At 51.6% G+C, this 18,135-nt stretch overlaps 1 protein-coding gene across 1 annotated transcript in view; it reads left to right on the top strand.

Moving 5' to 3' along the window:
* The window catches only part of PDE10A (phosphodiesterase 10A), a 422,142-nt gene that overhangs the window by 322,256 nt on the left and 81,751 nt on the right, over positions 1 to 18,135 (top strand). Inside the window, exon 4 of the mRNA XM_030886876.2 lies at positions 6,631 to 6,659. Within this exon, the coding sequence (XP_030742736.2) occupies positions 6,631 to 6,659 (29 nt within the window). The remainder of the gene's footprint in view (positions 1 to 6,630; positions 6,660 to 18,135) is intronic.

The following is an 18,135-nucleotide window of genomic DNA, read 5'->3' on the forward strand; positions in this document are numbered from 1 at the left end:
TCTGAATTCCTGACCTGGATTCTCTCTGTCATGTGCTGTCATTCTCCCTGTATAATTTGTGTGTGTGTGTGTGTGTGTGTGTGTGTGTCTGTGTGTGTGTGTCGAGGAGGTGTTGGTGTTTGGATGTGTTTCTAAGTATTTCCAGTTTTTGTTGTTGTTTGTTTTTGCTATTACAAGTTGCATGTTTGAAAATGTCAGTTTCTAATTGCTTCCTGTTCTCACTGCCTGGAGTGGAGCTGCCCCTGGGGCTTTCTCCGATTGCAGCATTCCCAGGAGTAGACAGCCTCATCTGGACAAAGCAGAGCGGCTGGTGGTATCAAACGACTGCTCTTGCGGTTGGCAGCCCAGTGCATCCCCCCCATATAAGAAGATACATCTGATCTCCTTGCTGGCACACATGGTCAGGTTCCAAAGACCAGATCGCTGGGGGAAAATGGAGGATGGCTACATCAGGTCACAAAGTAGAGGGCGAAGAGGGCAGCCACATCCGCACAGAACTGCCAGATGACAACATGACACAGCTCCGGCTAGGTAGACAGAGCCACTTAGCACCTCAGCCAGCTGACTCTGCCTTCTGCTCTGTGTCTTGTGCCCGCCAGGCAGGAGCCTCCAAGGCACAGAATGGTCCGAGAGGGGACTTCCTTACGAGGGCTGGGAATGGGAGAGATGGCTCACGAGGAGTCACACAGGTGAGGGTGGGGTGCCGGTCCTTTGCTTAACCTCGTGTGCTGGGGCCTGAGGGATGTCACGAAGCTCACTAACTCAAACGAGTCATTTGGTTTTGCTTTTTGGGTATGTAGATCCCTTAGAACTTTCTATTTGCGCCGATGAATGAAGCAGTGTGGCCCTTTGCCTTGCAATCTTTGTGGCAGAGGGATGTGTAGATAGTCCCCTTTTGGTGGCCCTCCAGGTCATACCGAGGAGAAGTGGTGAGGACTGACGGCTAAGCCGCGTTTCCTGTCTGAGGGCCAGTGGGAAGCCTCCAGTCAGCCGCCATTAGCCCAGTGTTTCCATAGATGCCTTTTGTCAGGTGGAGGAAATCCCCTTTATCCCTCTTTGCTGAGAGCTTTTATTCTCAATGAGTGCTTAAAAAATTTTATTTCCTCCTGAAATATTTTCTTCTTAACCCTGCCTGGCATCCAGTGTCCTGAAACTCCCGGTTTCGTAGATTGTGCCTGGTTCTTGTTTCCGGATTTGTTTTTGACTCAAAGGCAGTTTCGATGGCAAGGAACCCTTCAGAGGGAGGAGTGGAGGCCGACCTTTGGTCCTCCACCTCATTAGCTTTCTCTCAGAACACTGATCAAACTGCCCTCTGTGTATTGTGCTGTCTCCCATTTCAAAACCTCCGGCCAAGGGAGAAGCAAATGTTTGCCGATTCTCTGCCGCAAGCTGCTGCCCAGCTGCTCGAATCGCCAAGGGAAATGTCTTAAAACACAACTGCCTCTAAGTCAGGGTTGCCGGCCCGAAAACAGATCTATGAAGGAAGGAGAGGTGTAGTGGGTTAGTCCGGGTAGACTAGAGAAACAAATCCAGGGAGACTCATTGTATAAGAAAGAGGCCTTTTCAGACTCTCACAACACATGCAATGACGCCAATGCAGGGAGATCACAGGCCAGTGGGTGGAAAGTCTTGTGGATCCAGTGGTGGTGGAAGCATTTTAGCACTGGTGTAGGTCTCCACATGGCTCCTCCAGCTCCAAGGCCGCCATCAGTGCAGCTCCATGTGGCTTGTCAACAGGAATGTCTCGTAGCGAGAGAAGCAGAGTGTGTGGTTCTGGCCTCCAGTGAGCTATTTATCTCCATAGCACCTCCAAATGAGGTCATCAAGCTGCAACTTGATTGACAGGCTAAACTCCACCCCATTCACACGTAATAGTCCCAAATTGACACCAGATTATGTAACTACCATAGGTGGTAAGAAGAAAGAGCTGATAAGCTGAGATCCGTAGACAATTGATCCCCCCTCAGGTCCTGTGTTTGTTTACCCTGTCGGCCTGTTGGTGGTGTTGGGTGCCATCAAGTTGGTCCCAGTCCATAGCGATCCTAAACCCACCGCAAAGACACACAGCCTGGTCCGCACCATCCTTGTAATTGTCCTTATGCTTGAACCCCTTGTTGCAGCCACGGTGTCCAACCATCTCATGGGGGTCTTCTTTGTCGCTGCCCCTCCGCTCTACCAAGCAGGATGTCCTCTCCAGGCACGGGCCTCTCCTGACCACATGTCCAAAGTACAGCGATGCAAAGTCTCTCCATCCTCGCCTCTAGAGAGAATTGGCTGTACTTCTCCCAAGACAGACGTATCTGTTCCTCCTGCTGGCCAAGTGTATCTGCTTATGCTGCAGGGTGGTATCAATAGTCAGTCAGACACATGCCCCATAGTGCATGTGGCTCTTGTGGGGAGTGGCTCGTCCCTCTGACCTATGCGTCTGTGCAGGAGCATGCTCCTTCCCACGTAGCAGGACCGTCATTGTCCCTGTGATGCAATCCCCCCCACCCTGGCCCTGACCTCCTCTATGTCCCCTTTGTCTTCCTCCAGCTTGTCTGGGGCAGAGGGAGCACTGCTCACTAGCACCACCTTGCTGTGGGGGCTGAGAGTGCAGCCAGGTCCTCTCCACAGGAAGCGAAAGCAGAGCTGATACTCCTGGCTCCCCTTCGGGGCCCACCGGACACTTTGCCAGATCAGTGGGGGCAAGCAGAGGTCAAACTCATAGAGTCTTCATGAGACTCAAAACTCCCTTCCAGTAAAGTTGCCACCCTAGAGGACAGGCTAGACCTGCCCTGTGGGTTTCCAAGACGAGAACTCTTGATGGAGTAGAAAGCCCCTTCTTTCTCCTGCGGAGCAGCTGCTGGATTCCAACTGCTGACCCTGCGATCTGCAGCCCAGCACGTAACCACTACGCCGCCAGGGCTCCCACGAGGGCCAGCAGTCATCAGGGCACCCGTGGACTCAGCAGTACCAAGAACACGCTTTCCGATTGGAGGTAAAAGAGTCCTAGACAACTTGGGGCTTGTTTTTTTTCCAGTTTTCCAATGTTTTCCAGATTCCTCAGTTGGACCTTCACTGGAGTTCAGAGTGAGATGATTGGTTCAGCAAAGTGTAAACCCTCCCCGGAGTTCTTAGTCTTGGCGTGCTGTGTATGCTCTGATCTGCTAGCTGCCATTCCCACACAGGCTTGCCTGCGCCGTGTGGTGATGAGAGACAGCCTGGATTCATGGCGCCTGGGCTGCCCCAGAGAGCCTTGGGAAATTGGGAGGGGGGCAGTCGATCCTGGGATTTGTAATTTTTTAAAATGTCATTACTCAGATTATTCTTAGGCCATATGGAATCTGACCTTACACTCTCAATTCACTTCTGTTACTATGGGGGAAAGCTTTGGGGTTCTCATTTCCCTGTATGCTAAATACTGAAACAACATCATAAAGCTCTGTGTGTGTGTGTGTGTGTGTGTGTGAGAGAGAGAGAGAGAGAGAGAGAGAGAGATTGAGACACACGGAGAAAGACTCGAAACCATTCTAAGAGTTTTAGGAAGTTGCAATGCATTTAGATTTATAGTAAAGTCTTACATTTCTTGGCTGTTTGAAAAGAGTCACTTACAACTATGGATTTGGGAAGACATCGAATGTAGTATGTTCCATGCTAAGACAATGAACAGTTCTGCAAATGTCAACAGAGGTTACATTTAATGATTTCATTTTTTTCCTATCAGAAAAATCAGATTGTTAATAAGTTTCAGATTTGAAACAGAGAAGTGTATCGCCAGTATATAAAGCAATAGTTTTTGCCCAGGGATCTGATGGATGGTGGACCTTCAGGCCAGGGCCGTCTCCTCTTGGGCCTGGATGCCACTCTGAAAGGGGGTTGTACAAGCAGAGCGTTGAGTTACAGGACAAGTTCTGGGCGGGGCAGTTCAAGGTAACCAAGTTCTAGAGGGCTGACCCTGGAAGCCTTTCACAGCACCTGTCTTTGAACTTGGCTTCTGCAGCCTCGCTCAGCGCGCTCCTGTTTCTAAACGGGTAATGTTTTCTCTTTGCCACAAGGGGACCTTGTGGCCCTTATTCCAGCACGTACCTACTTCTCTGGTCTGCACAATGAAATGTAGGGGGTCCTGCTGGCGCAGGATGAGTGGTTTGTGCATGGAGCAACAGTGGTGCATGCCGCCCTCTTTTGAACCAGCCCCAACCCCAGCCTTGGGTAGCCGAGTCGCAGGAGCGGTCTCATTGTGCGCACAGACGCGGAAGCAGCGCCGTGAGTCGGAAGACTTGTGATGCTGCCGGTTACTGAGGAGGCAGCCTCGTCCTTCAGGGAGACAGTGACCGCTTGAACTCGTTTTAGGCTGTGCCCTGTGAATGGCTCCACACTCCCCTTCCTCTGCCGCCCAGGGCCGCCACAAGTATGCGGTCCTCTCCGCCTCCAGTCCTTCGTGCTTAAAGGCTCCTCACGTGTTTTCCATGAGGAAGCCAGGGGAGTCCCTGGCGGACAGGCGGGCGGGCGAGGGCCCACTGACACGGCCCTCTTGTTCCTGGTTACTCGGGACTTCTTTCCATAATCGCCCAGTTCTTCACGTTCAACAAAGCAAAGAAAGGCACAAACCTCACTGGACAGGCGGTCTTTCGGAGGTAGACGGAGAGCTTGTCAGCCACGAGTGACACACAGGTCGGTAGCCTTTCACCAGGCTGTGGCTGCACACGCTGAGTCAGACTGGTTAGAAGTCACATGCTTGTCTCAGCGAGCCCCGGGGCGGGGCGGTGTCAGAATCGGCCAGAGTAGGCCCTGTGGAGCCCCTCACTTCATACGAGAGGGCAGAACACAAGGAGGGCTGTCCCATGGGAAGGGACTCTCCTCTAAGGAGAAGGGAGAGGTGCTCCACGGAGGCATACTAGACCCTTGGGAAGCGTGGAACCGCAAAGGGCCATGGCTATCAGGTGGGCAGACTCAGGCCCGGGTCACAGAGTGCTCCAGCTTCTCCTTCCGGGTTCTGCTCTCCGATCTCAGAGGACCCTGGGCGGCAACACACCATCTTAGACTTTCATCTTCTCTGTAAAGGGACAGGGCGGTGCACTTCCTCTTTTAGCACAGACACCCTAGTCCGAGGGTGGAGCGCCTCCAAACAGGGAGCCCCAGAAGGAGCTTCCCCGGGGCTTCTTACACCCTGTGTTCACGCAGCCAGCCCAGCCACAGAGCCTGCAAAGGCGGTGGTGGTGGTGGGGTCTTCCCAAGACCTGGTGCAAACCTCAGTCCACTTTCTCCATGAACAGGGCTGATCAGCAGCACCCAAACCCCAGCGTCCTCGGGCCAGTGGCCGAGAGCAGGACGCCCGGCCAGTGTGTGTGCGCCGCCAGACGCAGCTCCAGTCTGACTGTCCAGGCCATTCCAGATCTGCCAGCCTCCACTGCTAAAGGGCACTTGGGGCATTCATGAGGGTTGCACCCTTTAAAATACTGCACGTGTTCACCGTAGACCACAGTCTGGGCACACGCATTTTTAAGAATGGGATCAAGGTTTCCTGAGCACATCCGCGTTCCATTCAGCGAATCTTACACATGTTGGCTCACGTCACTGAGGGCCACCCACACACACTGCATCACCCCGTGTTCCCACCCCCCACCCCTCGGTTTCCTGTTTCCATTCCTCTTTCTTTCCTCACCCTTTGAACTTTGTTCCTGGGTCAATGCGGCCTTTTGGGGCCTCCGGTGGTTGGTTCTTCATTCTACCGTGTGCCTGGGTCTCCCTGCAGGCCTGTCTGTTGGTTAGCCAGAAAGTGAGCTATGGAGGTGAGTTCATTTCCAGGCCTAAGGGCCACCAGCCCCAATGTGGAACAAAGAAGCCAGCACCACTACCACACACGCGCGTGTGGTACACACACACACACACACACACACACAATTAACAAGAAAGCACAGGCACCGCAACGTGGCCGCAATAAAAAGCAAACCTATCGACAACCAGACTCGATGTGAATGGATTGCACGAGACCGAGAGTAGCCCAAGCGAGAGGAAAACAGGGCCCATCACATGCCGTCCACAAAGGGCCACGTCTGAGCCACCACGCTTTCGGCACAGGCATCTGAACACACTTCCCAGCTTGGGGTCATGCTGGCAGAGAAGGTCCGTGTGAGGTTTCCACAGAGGTCACCTCTGTCTTCTTTCACTTCTCCCGAAAACGAGAGCCCATGTGGTGTCTTTGGGAGTGCTCACATTGATGATTGGGTTTTCTGAACGGGAAACCACAAGGCCTAAAGCACTCCGGGCTCCGACAGCCCCCGGGGGCCTGGGCGTGCCGGTGCCAGGTCACAGCCAGGCTTGGCTGGCTGGTGTGTGGATGCCGACGTGGTTTTGCCAACATGTCAAGGCCTTCAGGAGAGTGTCTGACGATCGCTTGCCCTGGGTGCTGTTGATGCTCTTGGAAATGTCTACCCCCTGTGGCAGTGGTCCGGGTCCCATCTAACAAGCACAGGTGCTTCTTTCTGGAAATGCCTTGCTTTCCGCTCTACCTGCTCCTCTAACTGGTGCTAAGGTCACGTTCCGAGATGGAGGAGGAGGCGGCAGCCCTGCGGGGGCCTTCTGGCCGACTGAGAGTGGGTGGCTGCAGTTTCTAATTGTCTTTCTCTCCTTTTCCTTCCCTGTCCCCAGATGAATCGGCTCCTAAGGAAGTCAGCAGGGTGAGTAATGTCAATCTAACGTCTACCCCTGCCCCCGTGTGTGAAGTCCGAAATGCTTTGGGGTGGTTTGCAGCCCTCTACCACGTGAAAGCCTTCGACAAGCTAGAGCAGAGACCAAGGCCCTCTCCCAGGAGCCCCCCATCCACACGACTGACGTCAGAAGTGGGGCACTGAGCCCACAGGCACATTCTGTTTGGGCGCCACAAGGAAATCCTTGGTGAACATCTTTGAAGCTGCCCACAGGGAGAGGCGTCCTGGCTTCTCTTGGGGAAAAACAAAAACAAAAACTGAAGATGGTGTCACCCTGCAGAGGGTGCCTCTACCTGGGGGAACTTCTGCTCTGCCTGGAGCAGAGCCACCTTACAGGAAGTGACAGGTGGCCTAGTGCAGCAGAGTCCTCTGGTCGGCTGGACTAGAAGGTCCTTTAAGAGCTCCGCCCTTTCTGCCTTTCAGTTCACTTGGCCTTCTTCCAGAAGAACAGAGGAACGATGCTGGCTGGCACCCTCCCACCTTAGAGCACCCCAATGCATTGTTTTCATGCCTGAGCCGCACTTCCAGGCTGACTTTCAAAGACTATCTCAGGGTCCCCACTGTCGTTGGGTCAAATACAACTCATCGTACCCCTTTAAGACAGGGTAGAATGGGCCGTATCGGTTTCCCAGACTGTAACCCTTTAGGAAGCTGGAAAGCCTCATCTTTCTCCCTGCGGAGCGGCTGGTGGTTTCCAACTGCTGGCCTTGGGGTAAGCAGCACAAGGCAGAGCCCACTGCAGCAGCTTAGCAAACTGAAAAGTGTGACGGGATCATACTGACAGCAGCCATGGGAAAGGTTAAAGGGGAGCTTCGATGGGCCTGAGATTCGTGGGAAGGGGTCAGCTCAGAGCAGGAGGGTGAGTTTGGCCACCCAGCTCAGAGAACGTCAGCAGGGTCACTGACCTCTCCCTGGGGTCACTGTCGAGTTGGTGTGTGTCTTGCTGTGTGTACTAACAACAAAAACAGTTCTTAAATTTTTTTTTAAAAGAGAATGGGAAGCATGTAGCTTGCTGTTTAATACTGTAAAATTAAAATTCACTACAAAGGAAAATGTATCTTAACCATGCGTCCTGTGTGCAGATAAAGACATTCTTCTTTTTTAATGGACCTGCTTGTCACTAAACACTCAGAGTCCATTTCCGTTGTACTTTCCCTCCTTTTTTTCTAAGCCATGCAGACTGAGATTTAGGTCTGAGGGCCAAGGAATGGGAAGAGGCTTTAAAATTTATTTGGGATTTTCAAGAAGCACACTGTACACCGTCTCTCTCAATAATATCCTGTTAAACCCTCCGTAAATGAGGTTCTCTTCTTTCACCCCACCCCATCCTGTCTTCCTCCCTCCCTCCTCAATTACTCCCCTTTCCCTGCTCCCACCTCTGTCCTTGGCCTCTTGGTAGTCATCGCAGTTTCGTCTGCGAAGTATAAACCACGTTTCTTTTTCTTTGCTTTTCCTTGAAATACTGGTGCTATGAACTTTTTTCAGTGCAAGATTGATTAAGTTGGTTAAGCATAATGTTCTCCAGTTTTATCCATGTCTTGCAGTGTTTAAGAGAGTTTGTTTTGCTGGATGCACAATATTCCACTGTAGGATAAAGGTATGTTTAAAGGTCGATTAGCTATTGAACACGGTCAGTTGACGTTGTAGCTGACACGGTGTGGTGCATGAGCTAGCTCACCATCCTGACATATAAGCAAGTGCACCGTTGGTGGAACGATGCTTATGGAAGAGCCGCCCATCCCTGGAGGAAGGAAGGAAGCCCTCACTGCTCAGCCAGGTTGGAGCTTGGGGTAGAACCTCCCCATCTTGAGCCTCGGGTGTCTTGAGATTCCTTTGCTCTGAGGGAGCTCACAGCTTCTCCAGGGTCCTTAGAGGTGCCCTGGAGAAGCGTCAGGTCTTGGGAGATCAGTAAGTTCATGTTAGACGGCCTACATTTATTTGAGTGGTCAGCCTTCAAAGGGAGCTCTTTGGGAAGGAGATGTATTGAAGGGAAGTTCAAAAAGGATTGCTATGCTGGGGTTCCAGTTCCTTGCAATACACCTTGGGATATGTCTCCGCTGGGCGACTCCCACTCAAGGTCAATGCCGAGGGTCACAGGGACTGCGTTTTGGGACTCCCAAGGGGCCATCTTTAAAAAAACAAAACTAAAAAAACCCCAACTTGTAATGTTTTATTGACATAAAATCCACATATCATACAATGCCATGTTAGAAAGAGCTGTGCAATCACCACCACCGTCCACGTTCGACCATTTTTATCTTCCTTGTACTCATTATTATTGGCTCCCCATTTCTTCTCAGCCCCCCCTGCCGTAACCCCAGGGACTATTACTCTAGTTACTGTCTCTATAGATTTACCCATCCTGGATTTCATATAAAGAAAAGCATATAAAATAGCAAAATAAGAGAAAGATCTCATTTGAAAAGGTAACAAAATTATAAAAACCAGAGCCAATTTACAGTGGGCCAGAAGGGAGAACAGATGATAAGGGGTTAAATTTTAACCTGACTGCATCTACATCCGTCCACTCGTCCACTCTCCAATGCATTCTGTCTGGTAGCAAGGCTGTCCACATCCCTGGTCAAGGTCAGAGGGGACTCACTGGAGGCTTACTCCGCGTGAGGCCGCTGCACATGGATTTGGGGCTTTCACTGTCCTCAACAACCTTCTGCAAACTGGGTACTCAGACTTTAAGCTCTGGTTTTGCTCCCTCCTCCAGTCTTGGACTTTATTAGTCATAGTCTTTGGATCACAGAGACTTCTTCTGTGTGGGCTTAGCTGTCACCTCTCTTAGATGGCTACTGGTTTTAAGACAAGTTTTTAAGATAGGCACTATTGTTTCAGAAAGCCAGGCATCATCTGGTTTCCTAGGAGGCAATGTTGCTGGCAAATAATGCTGAAAGTACCGTGGACTACCAAAATATCAATACTACTACTACTAATAGATTGATCTTGGAAGACGTACAGCCAGAATGCTCCTTAGAGGGAAGGATGGCAAGGTTCTATCTCAGGTCCTTTGAGCATGTTCTCAGGAGGGACCGGCCCCTGGAGAAGGCCATCACACCTGGGAAACTAGAGGGACTGAGACAAAGAGAGAAGCCCTTGACAAGATGGGTTGAGGCAGTGGCTGCAGCGAGGAGGAGCTCACACTGAGAACCGCTGGGAAGGGGGTGCAGGCCTGGCCATGTGCCCTTGTGTTCCACTGGGGTTGTTGGGAGCTGGAGCCGACTCGATGGCACCGAATCACCAGAACCACAATCTCGGTAGGTTTCCTTGAACCACACAGGACGACAAGGGCCCTTTTGGGAGTTTTCCTCAGAAAAAAAATGGAAAAACAGCTCCGGTGAGAGAAAGGCCAGTGAACTTGCACTGAGGGATTTTTTTTCTTCCCTCCATCAAGACAATGATGCTCATTCCTTGAGGGCAACAAGGCCTGCCCTATGGGAATTGTGTTGGGAAACCTGACCGTATCCGCCCTACAGCCCCGATCTTCTCCCTGTAGACTTCCTTTGGTTCTCAATCTCAAGGAACTTGGAAAAGGAGCCCGATCGGGGTTCTTCAGGAGTGCCCAGGCTGCCCTTTGTTAAAATGTCCTTCTAAATCTAAGAGTGCCTGGTTATCGGGGGAAGATCAGAGAGATGGGAACCCCGCTTTCAGAAGGGCACAGACTGAGAGGGAGGAGACGGCAGACACAGGGGCTTCCCGTTCGGATCTTGTTGCTTGAGGAAAGGCACTCTGATGGTGCAGCAGCGGCTTCTGATTTCCCTGGGCGCGTGGGTGTGGGGTGAAGAGGAGAGGTCACAGGCAAAGATAGCTCTTCTGGGGTCCATAGCATGCAGGTGGTATTGAATGCCACGGGGGCCTGCGTGCCTGTACCTCAAGAGTGACTCTTCAAGCTAGAAGGGACAAAAGACTCAGCCTAAACTCTGGCACGTCAGTGTTTGATGGTGGAGAAGACTTGGCGATGCCTGCCACGGAGCTGGAGGAGAAGACAGGGCAGGAGAAGGAAAGCGGAGAGAGGGCTTTGTCGGCAGTTGTGTCCTGTAGGACCGTGCACTTGTCTCACTTGGCCTTACCCGGCTTTCCCTGTGCTTTGAAAACACACTTTTTTCATTTATTTTTTTAAACCCGGCTTTGAGGGTGGTCGGAGGGCAGGTTGACAGACCCAGCTGGCTTCCCATCAGCAGTTTCCCCGTGGTTTGCTCCGGGCAGTGGGCTGCGGAGGCCGGCCGCGGGGCTGAGTGCTCTTCCCACTCCCTTCCTTCCCTTGTCCGTTTGCCCTTCTCTCTGGCCCCGGCCTGCCTCCGGGGGCTTTATTTTTGGGTAGATGCGGCCCTTGGGCTCCTTGTGGTTGATTGCTTTGAGAACTAGTGTGCGCTCAGTGTTGTTATTCACTTGGTAGGCCAGCCTGTCTTTGGGGCACAAGGGGATTCCCCACGGGGAGGTGCAGTTCCAGCCGTGAAAGGGTCTCAGAGAGCATTCTCAGAGGTTTCCCTGTCTCCATCCGCCTCTTACAAGCCTGGTCTCTCCTATGACTTTGAATGAGACCATGAATGTGAATAATTTCTCCACGTTGCTTTCTTTTTAAAAACACTTGGCCGAATAGGAAATGCTCAGTGGAGAGACTCTGACCTGTTCAGCGTACCAGTTTCTCTTGTGGGTCAATCATGGAAAGCGATCAGTACATCTGGGACAGGGATCCTACAGACAAGGGGTTTATTGACCCCTCTGACCTCCATGGACCATCGCCTCTCTGCCCTCTGGGGACACTCGAGAGAGGGATCATGTCAAAACCTTGTGAAAGCCAGAGTGCCTGCAACAGGCTGGTGCGTTTTTTTTCTAATCAGACCTCTTCAGTTAATCAACAAATAGTCACGGAGTCTCCACTTGACTTGGCGTTTGGGACTCATCAAGGAAGAAAATAGAAGAAGAGGGAAAAATCCCTGCTCTCTTAGAACTTACATTAATTAGTGTGAGGCGGGAATCAGGCAATCAAGTAAGTCGACAAGAAGGAGCCCCCTGCTGATAGCAGGGAGCCGCAGTGGGGTGGGGTCTGTGTGGCTAAGGAAGGCTCATACGTGGGAAGATCCCTCGGGGAGGGGAAAGGGTGAGCTGTGCTGCTCCTGGGGGGGCCGTGGGGTGGGGGGAGCATTCCAGGCGGGCACACGCAACACACAGAGACCCGAAGGCAAGAAGAGCCTTTCTGGCTGGAACAGAATCAAGGGATGAAAAGCCTTGAGAGTGGCCGAGGACAGAAAGAGAGGGAGCCGGGATTGGTCATTACTTGTCTGCCTTCACTTAGTCAGTGCAAGCAGAGCCTTTTCTTTGATTGTTATGGACAATTATTATTATTATATAATATAATATTATCATTATCAAAGTGGTTTCAGCTTACAAGTGGAAACGCTTTCTGACACAGAACGGGGAGGGAGATTATGAAGACAAATGATGTCTCCTGGATGCTGACTTGCGAGAACGTGTCCATCTGTAGATCGGTAGCCAGCTCTAGAATTCTCGGGTGCAGTCTCAGTCCCCAAGGTTTCGTAGCTTTGTCCATGCCATTTGTCCATCTAATGTCCAGAAGGAAACATCTGAGCTCATTCTATTTTTTTTCTTTCTTTCTCACCATTCCGTGTTTATGTTGTTCCTTTCATCGCTGGACATTTACAAACGTCTGTCATTTGCTTTTGGAATTTGTGACTTCGGTCTCTTAACGTCTGTTAGTTGACCCTGGCGTGTGAGGAGCTTCCTGAGTCATCTTCAAAGTCCTCTCTCTAGAATATGAGACAGCCGTCTGTCTTGTGTTTGCTTCTGGTCCTGCCCCACTCGTTCAGTTCTCTCGGCGGCGCTCTTCAGGGAGAGCCCATTGGAGAAGCCCAACACTCGCTGCCCTGAAGTCCACTGGGGCTCCGAGGGTCCTGGAGGGCAGAGTAGAACTTGCCCTGCAGGGTTCAGACTGCACACCTTTCCAGGAGTGGAAAGCCTCCTCTCTCTCCTGGGTTGAGCAGCAGGTGCTGTCGCCCACTAGACCACCAGGCCTGGGATCGATATTGGTTTTGGAATTTACCCACAGGCCTTGGGCAACCGACTTCAACTTCTGTTGTGTAATTCTGTTCTCTGCCTTTTCTAATTGTGTTGGCCTCTCACAGTTGCCCTGTCCTCCTAAAGTGAGTCTATAATACCTCTAGGGCCTTTGTCTTTCTTTCACTCTATCTTATGACCTCCTTGACCAGCTCTCTCTTTCATTGTGGTAAAATAAAATATTTAATATCTGCCATTGCAGCCCTCATTGCATGCATAATGCCGTGACAGCGCCTTCCTCCGAGACTTGTCCAAGCCCTGCCACTAGCCACTTCCAAACTGCCCTGACAGAAGCTGGCTGTCACTCAGTCAGGCCCCCCCCCACCCTTCCACGTTAGGTGCCATGGAGTCGGCCACAGCCCACGGTGACCCTGCACAGCAGAAGGAAACGTGGCACGTCCTGCGCCCTCCTCACAACGGTTCCTGTGCCCGAGCCCATGTGGTAGCCACTGGGTCAGTCCACCTTCTCGAGGGCCTGCCTCTGCTTCGCTGCCCTTCCACCCTACCAAGCATGGTGTCCTTCGGCCCGGGGAGCCCCACCTGCTCGCCTGCTGGAGATGTTTAATATCGGTGGAATCGTATCGTATCGTTCTCTGGTGACTGGAGGTCAAGCACTCGCGTTTACAAGGTCTGTCCAAATCGTCCCACTCACCCTCACTTCATTTCTGCCGGTGCCGCGTCACTGTCTTGTTTGTTTGTCCCTGTGGGAAACTCACTTGTGTGTCGCCGAAGGCTTGGAGTCCACTTCAGTTTTACTTTGCTTCCTGTTACAACCGCTGCAAACACGGTGTGGAGAATCGGGAGGGCTTTTTAGGCTGTGACCCTTCTTGTTTAAGAAAAATAATTTTGTAATATGACTTTCTCCTTTGAGGAATGCCGCGCAGACAAACCAAAGCACACTGCGTGGGGCTGCCAGCCCAGCTCATTAAACGGCAACAGCACCCTATTAACCCCCCCCCCCATGCATGTGGTTTCTTTCCTTTTCCCACCCCCCCTTATACGCCTACATCTTTCCTCTGCCACCCCCACCTCCTTCCCACCCCACCCCCGCCCCTGAGCCCTGGCCTAGTAGTCCTCAAACTCTTTTCCTTTGTGATAAAACCATTTTTCTCCTCCTTCCTTTCCAACAATGGTGCCATCACCTGTGTGTCCTTCTGAGACGGACTGACTTATGCTGAGCATCGCGTCCTGCGGCGCGCGCACGTCGAGGCGTGTGACACGTGTCATTGTTTCCTCACCGCGTGTCTGGGCCGGGGTTTGTTTAGCCATTCCTCTGCGTAGGAGCGGTTGGCTGTCTCCGTCTTTTTGCTATTATAGGACTGTCTGCAAGAAACCGAGGGAAGAATCGGGGGCTTTTCGGGCTGTGACCCTTCTCTTGTTTTAAAAAGAGTTGTACGAGTACGACTTTCCCCTCTGAGGAGTGCCGCGCATGCGAACAAACTAACGCCGCCACGCACTGCTCCTGTTAGTCTCTCCCCTTCGTTTCTTTAGGGCATGTGGCAAGGAGAGGGACTGCAGGAGCCTGCGCTATTTTGAGTTCCAGCAACTTTTATTAGCTTTATTTTAATTTCTCTCTGCTATTTCTAAATCCTTTAAAAAATTTATTTAGATTGCTTACATTTGGGACGGCTTACTTTTTTTTGCTCACCGTTTTGAACCGAGAGTGTTGGACTCCGAGGGGTGGGTGGTGGGTGAGGAGCCCCCTAATCAGCGTGCCTGATAAGATGCTGCCTCCGAGCACGCTCTTGCACAGGCTGTGGTGGGGGGCTCCTGACCCCGGCAGCCCACCCACATGCCTCGTCTCACCCCGCAAGCCTGAACTCCAGAAGAGGGACTTCCCTCACAAGCAGCCCGACACAATCAGCCACCTCTGGTGGCTGGAATGAAAACTCCAGCAGCGTCTGATTAGACATCATCATATTAATTAGTCTCCTGGATTAATCAGTGCCATTGGGTTCAGGGTTTGGAACTTCCAGGGTTTCATGGACTCTTGTCTGGGAAAGAAACTGGCGTTGTTCCTTTACATTGCTAATTCCCGAAATGGGCGATCCCACCCCTGAGAAAGGAGCTGTGTGAGTCTGGGTAGACGAGAGAAAGAAAATCCATAAACACTCATATTTTATAAGACAGAGTTTTATATAAAAGGGTAAGTGTACATTAAGCATCCCAACCCAGTCCAATCCAAGCCCATATGCCCGGCACCGATCTACAAAGTCCTCCTCAAACTCACAAAACACACGCAATGATGCTGACTGCAGGAGGAAAGCCGAATCAGTGAGCGTGTAAGCATCTCAGTGCTGGCAGGGGTCTCCACAAGTCTTCTCCAGCACCCAGGGCTGCATCAGGATAGGTCCATGTGGCTTCTCCTCAGGGATGTCTCGCAGGAAGCTGAGACGTCTTGCCAGCTGAGGCAGTGAACTAACTAAGGCAGCCACACACTCGTCCAACCCTCAGAGAACAGAGGACCAGAAAGGCGAGGCTCGCCGAGCCATTTATCTCTCTGCCCTTCAATGAACCCCACATGTGTTCGTTGGCCAGGTGGGCACAATAAAACTACCTATCACAGGAGTGGTCGGCTAACTCAGTTGGGGGACCTGTGCTTTCAATGAATGAATTGCTTGGAAACTAAAAGGGTCCACGAGCCTTGTTAGAACCAGCAGACCCACTGGCCAGGTCTGAGTGCTTTTTGTGCACGGACCTCTTTTCCTCAAGGAGAGCCATGGTTATTGCAGCGCAAACACTCCTGGCACACGGGTCCGAAGGCCTCCAGTTGGCTGAGTGGCTATTGCTGTGCTTGTACCCCACTCTAGCGGAACTTCCTGTGTTAGCTGGGTCTGTGCTTGCTTCTGCTTGGTGATGTGGGTGGGATGAGATTTCTTGATATGGCCGCCATTCTAGCCCTTCCCTTTCCTCCCCTCAGTCATCGCCTGGTTTCCAGCATCCTTAGACCAGAGCCTAGTCAAAGTCTGTGAGCAGACAGAGGGTCTCTAGGGAACCTGCTTTGGTTCCGTTGGTCTGTGGATCAAAGCATCTCTCCAGTTTAGAGCAAGGATTTCATGTTGAAGACTAAGGTGTGCCTGACCCAAGCCATGGTATTTTTTTCTCGTGCTTCATCTGCATAAGAAAGCTGGACATGGAATGAGGGAGACTGTATTAGTCGGGGTAGTCTAGAGAAACAAATCCAGAGACACTCATATGTGTGTAAGAGAGAAGTTTATATCAAAGAACAATTATACATTACGAAAACATCCCAGCCCAGTCCAGATCAAGTCCATAAGTCTGATATTAGCCCATAGGTCTGATACCAGTCTACACATTACTCTTAAGACTCACGAAACACGTGCAATGACACTGAACTCGGGAAGACCACAGGCCAGTGGTTGGAAAGCCTTGTGGATCCAGTGGTGGTGGAAGCATCCCAGCGTTGGCGTGGATCTCCACATGGCTCCTCCAGCTCCTGGACTCTGGTTCCATCATGGGTCTCCATGTGGCTTGTCAGCAGGAAGACAAGCAGAGTGTGTGTGTGTCTGGCCTCCAGTGACTATTTATATCTCTTGTGCCTCCAAATGAGGTCATCCGGCTGCAACCTGATAGACAGGCTAGACTCCACCCCTTCACTCCTAATAGTCTCCAGTTGACACCAGATGATGTAACTACCACCGACAGCAAAGAAGAATTGATGCATTTGAATTGTGATGCTGGAGAAGACTATTAAAAGTACCAGGGACTCCTAAAAGGACAAACACATCAGTCTGGGGAGCATTATGGCCAGGGTGCTTCTTAGAGGCAGGAATGGCTAGCTTAAAAGACTTTTTTTGTCCTTGGGCATGTTGTCAGGAGAGACCGGTCCCCGTGGAAGGACACCATACTTGGTCAAGTAGAGGGGCATCTATAGAAGGGGATGACCCTCAAGGAGATGGATGGACACAGTAGCTGCAACAACGGGCTCAGGCGTGGGAACAATCGCCAGCATGACACAGGACGGTGGTGCTGTGTTCCACTGTGATAGGGCTGCTATGGATTAGAGCTGGCTCAATGGCACCTTCCAACAACAGCAGCAATGGTTTCTCTGCCCTGACTCCTGGGAGGGCCACAGTTGAATTCATCATTGCAGGGAATAAAATGTTAGAAGAAACGATGGGCATTGCCAGCCCCTGTCCTCTGACCCTCCCCTGCCCATCTGCTTTGTCTGTGACTGCGGTGCTTCAGTCACAGTCTTTCTGTGTGTGCATTCAAAAAATCCAATCTGTGTCTCTAAGAACAGAAGATTACAGTCACTCCTCCCCATCCCTGAGCTCAAAGCCACCCTCCCTCTCGGGTCCAACAGGGCTGTCCCAAGGGGTCTCCAAGGCTGTGCATCTGGATGGAGCAGGCCACCACTTTTCACCCCCACAGAATTGCTGGACAGTTTGACCCCTGGACTTTTGGGCTATCAGGCAGGCGTTTCAACCAGCGTGCCTGACTACCGTCCCTTTGGAACATTTCCTCCTAGTCTTTTCTCCACGTGCAGACACTGTTGCTGTCAGTGGTGCCTGAGTTGCTTCTGACCCCTGCGCTCCGCAGAGATGTCAAGGCTGTGACCTTTCAGAGCAGACCCCCAAACCTTTCCCCTCAAGGTGGCTCAGGGCTGCTGCGAGCTGCCGATCTTGCAGCCAGTGTCCAGCGTGCAGCCACGTGTGCCACAGAGCCGCCGCAAATGACTGTCTCGAGCTGTCTGCTTTTCGTTCCCACGTCGCACTGTAACAGCGACGTTTCCATGACGTTACGTCGTCTTATCTCCCTCCCGAGGAAAGGATCCCACTGAGCTGCTCCGTGATCATTCACTTGTGCCTTCCACTGCTGGATCTGAAGAAGGCCTCTCACTTCCCAGAGATCGGACGTCTTTATGCATGGAGCAATTTCTTTTCCAAGAGATACTTCCCAAGGGGCCGGGGGAAAGAAGCTAGAATCTGAGGTTGCTGGGTCAGAGAACTTGGATATGTGAGGGCGTTGAATACACATTGGTACGCTGGCTTATCAAAATCATCGTCCCCACGTCAATTTGCATTAAAAAACCCAACCAACCTCATGGCCATTGAGTCAATGCTGACTCATAGTGACCTCATAGGACAGGGTAGACTGTCTCTCTGAGTTTCTGAGACTGTCACTCTTGACGGGAGTTTCCTGGTTACGTGGATGTGTGTACACGGTAGGGCATTGTTTTATGGTGTGTATTGAAAGCAAAAGCAAAAAGGCTTGTTTCCCTGTGTTAATCAGCTTCCTTTTCTTCCCCGTGGAAACTGCAGCTTTGTGCAGGGTGTATTTAAAGGTGCTTCCCTGTATAGTACGGAGGGGTCCTGAAGGCAATGTGACTAGGGCTGCTAAC

Source organism: Echinops telfairi, unplaced genomic scaffold (assembly GCF_000313985.2).
Source record: "Echinops telfairi isolate 266 unplaced genomic scaffold, ASM31398v2 ScPeMD7_3533;HRSCAF=4204_0, whole genome shotgun sequence".
Lineage (NCBI taxonomy): Eukaryota > Metazoa > Chordata > Mammalia > Afrosoricida > Tenrecidae > Echinops > Echinops telfairi.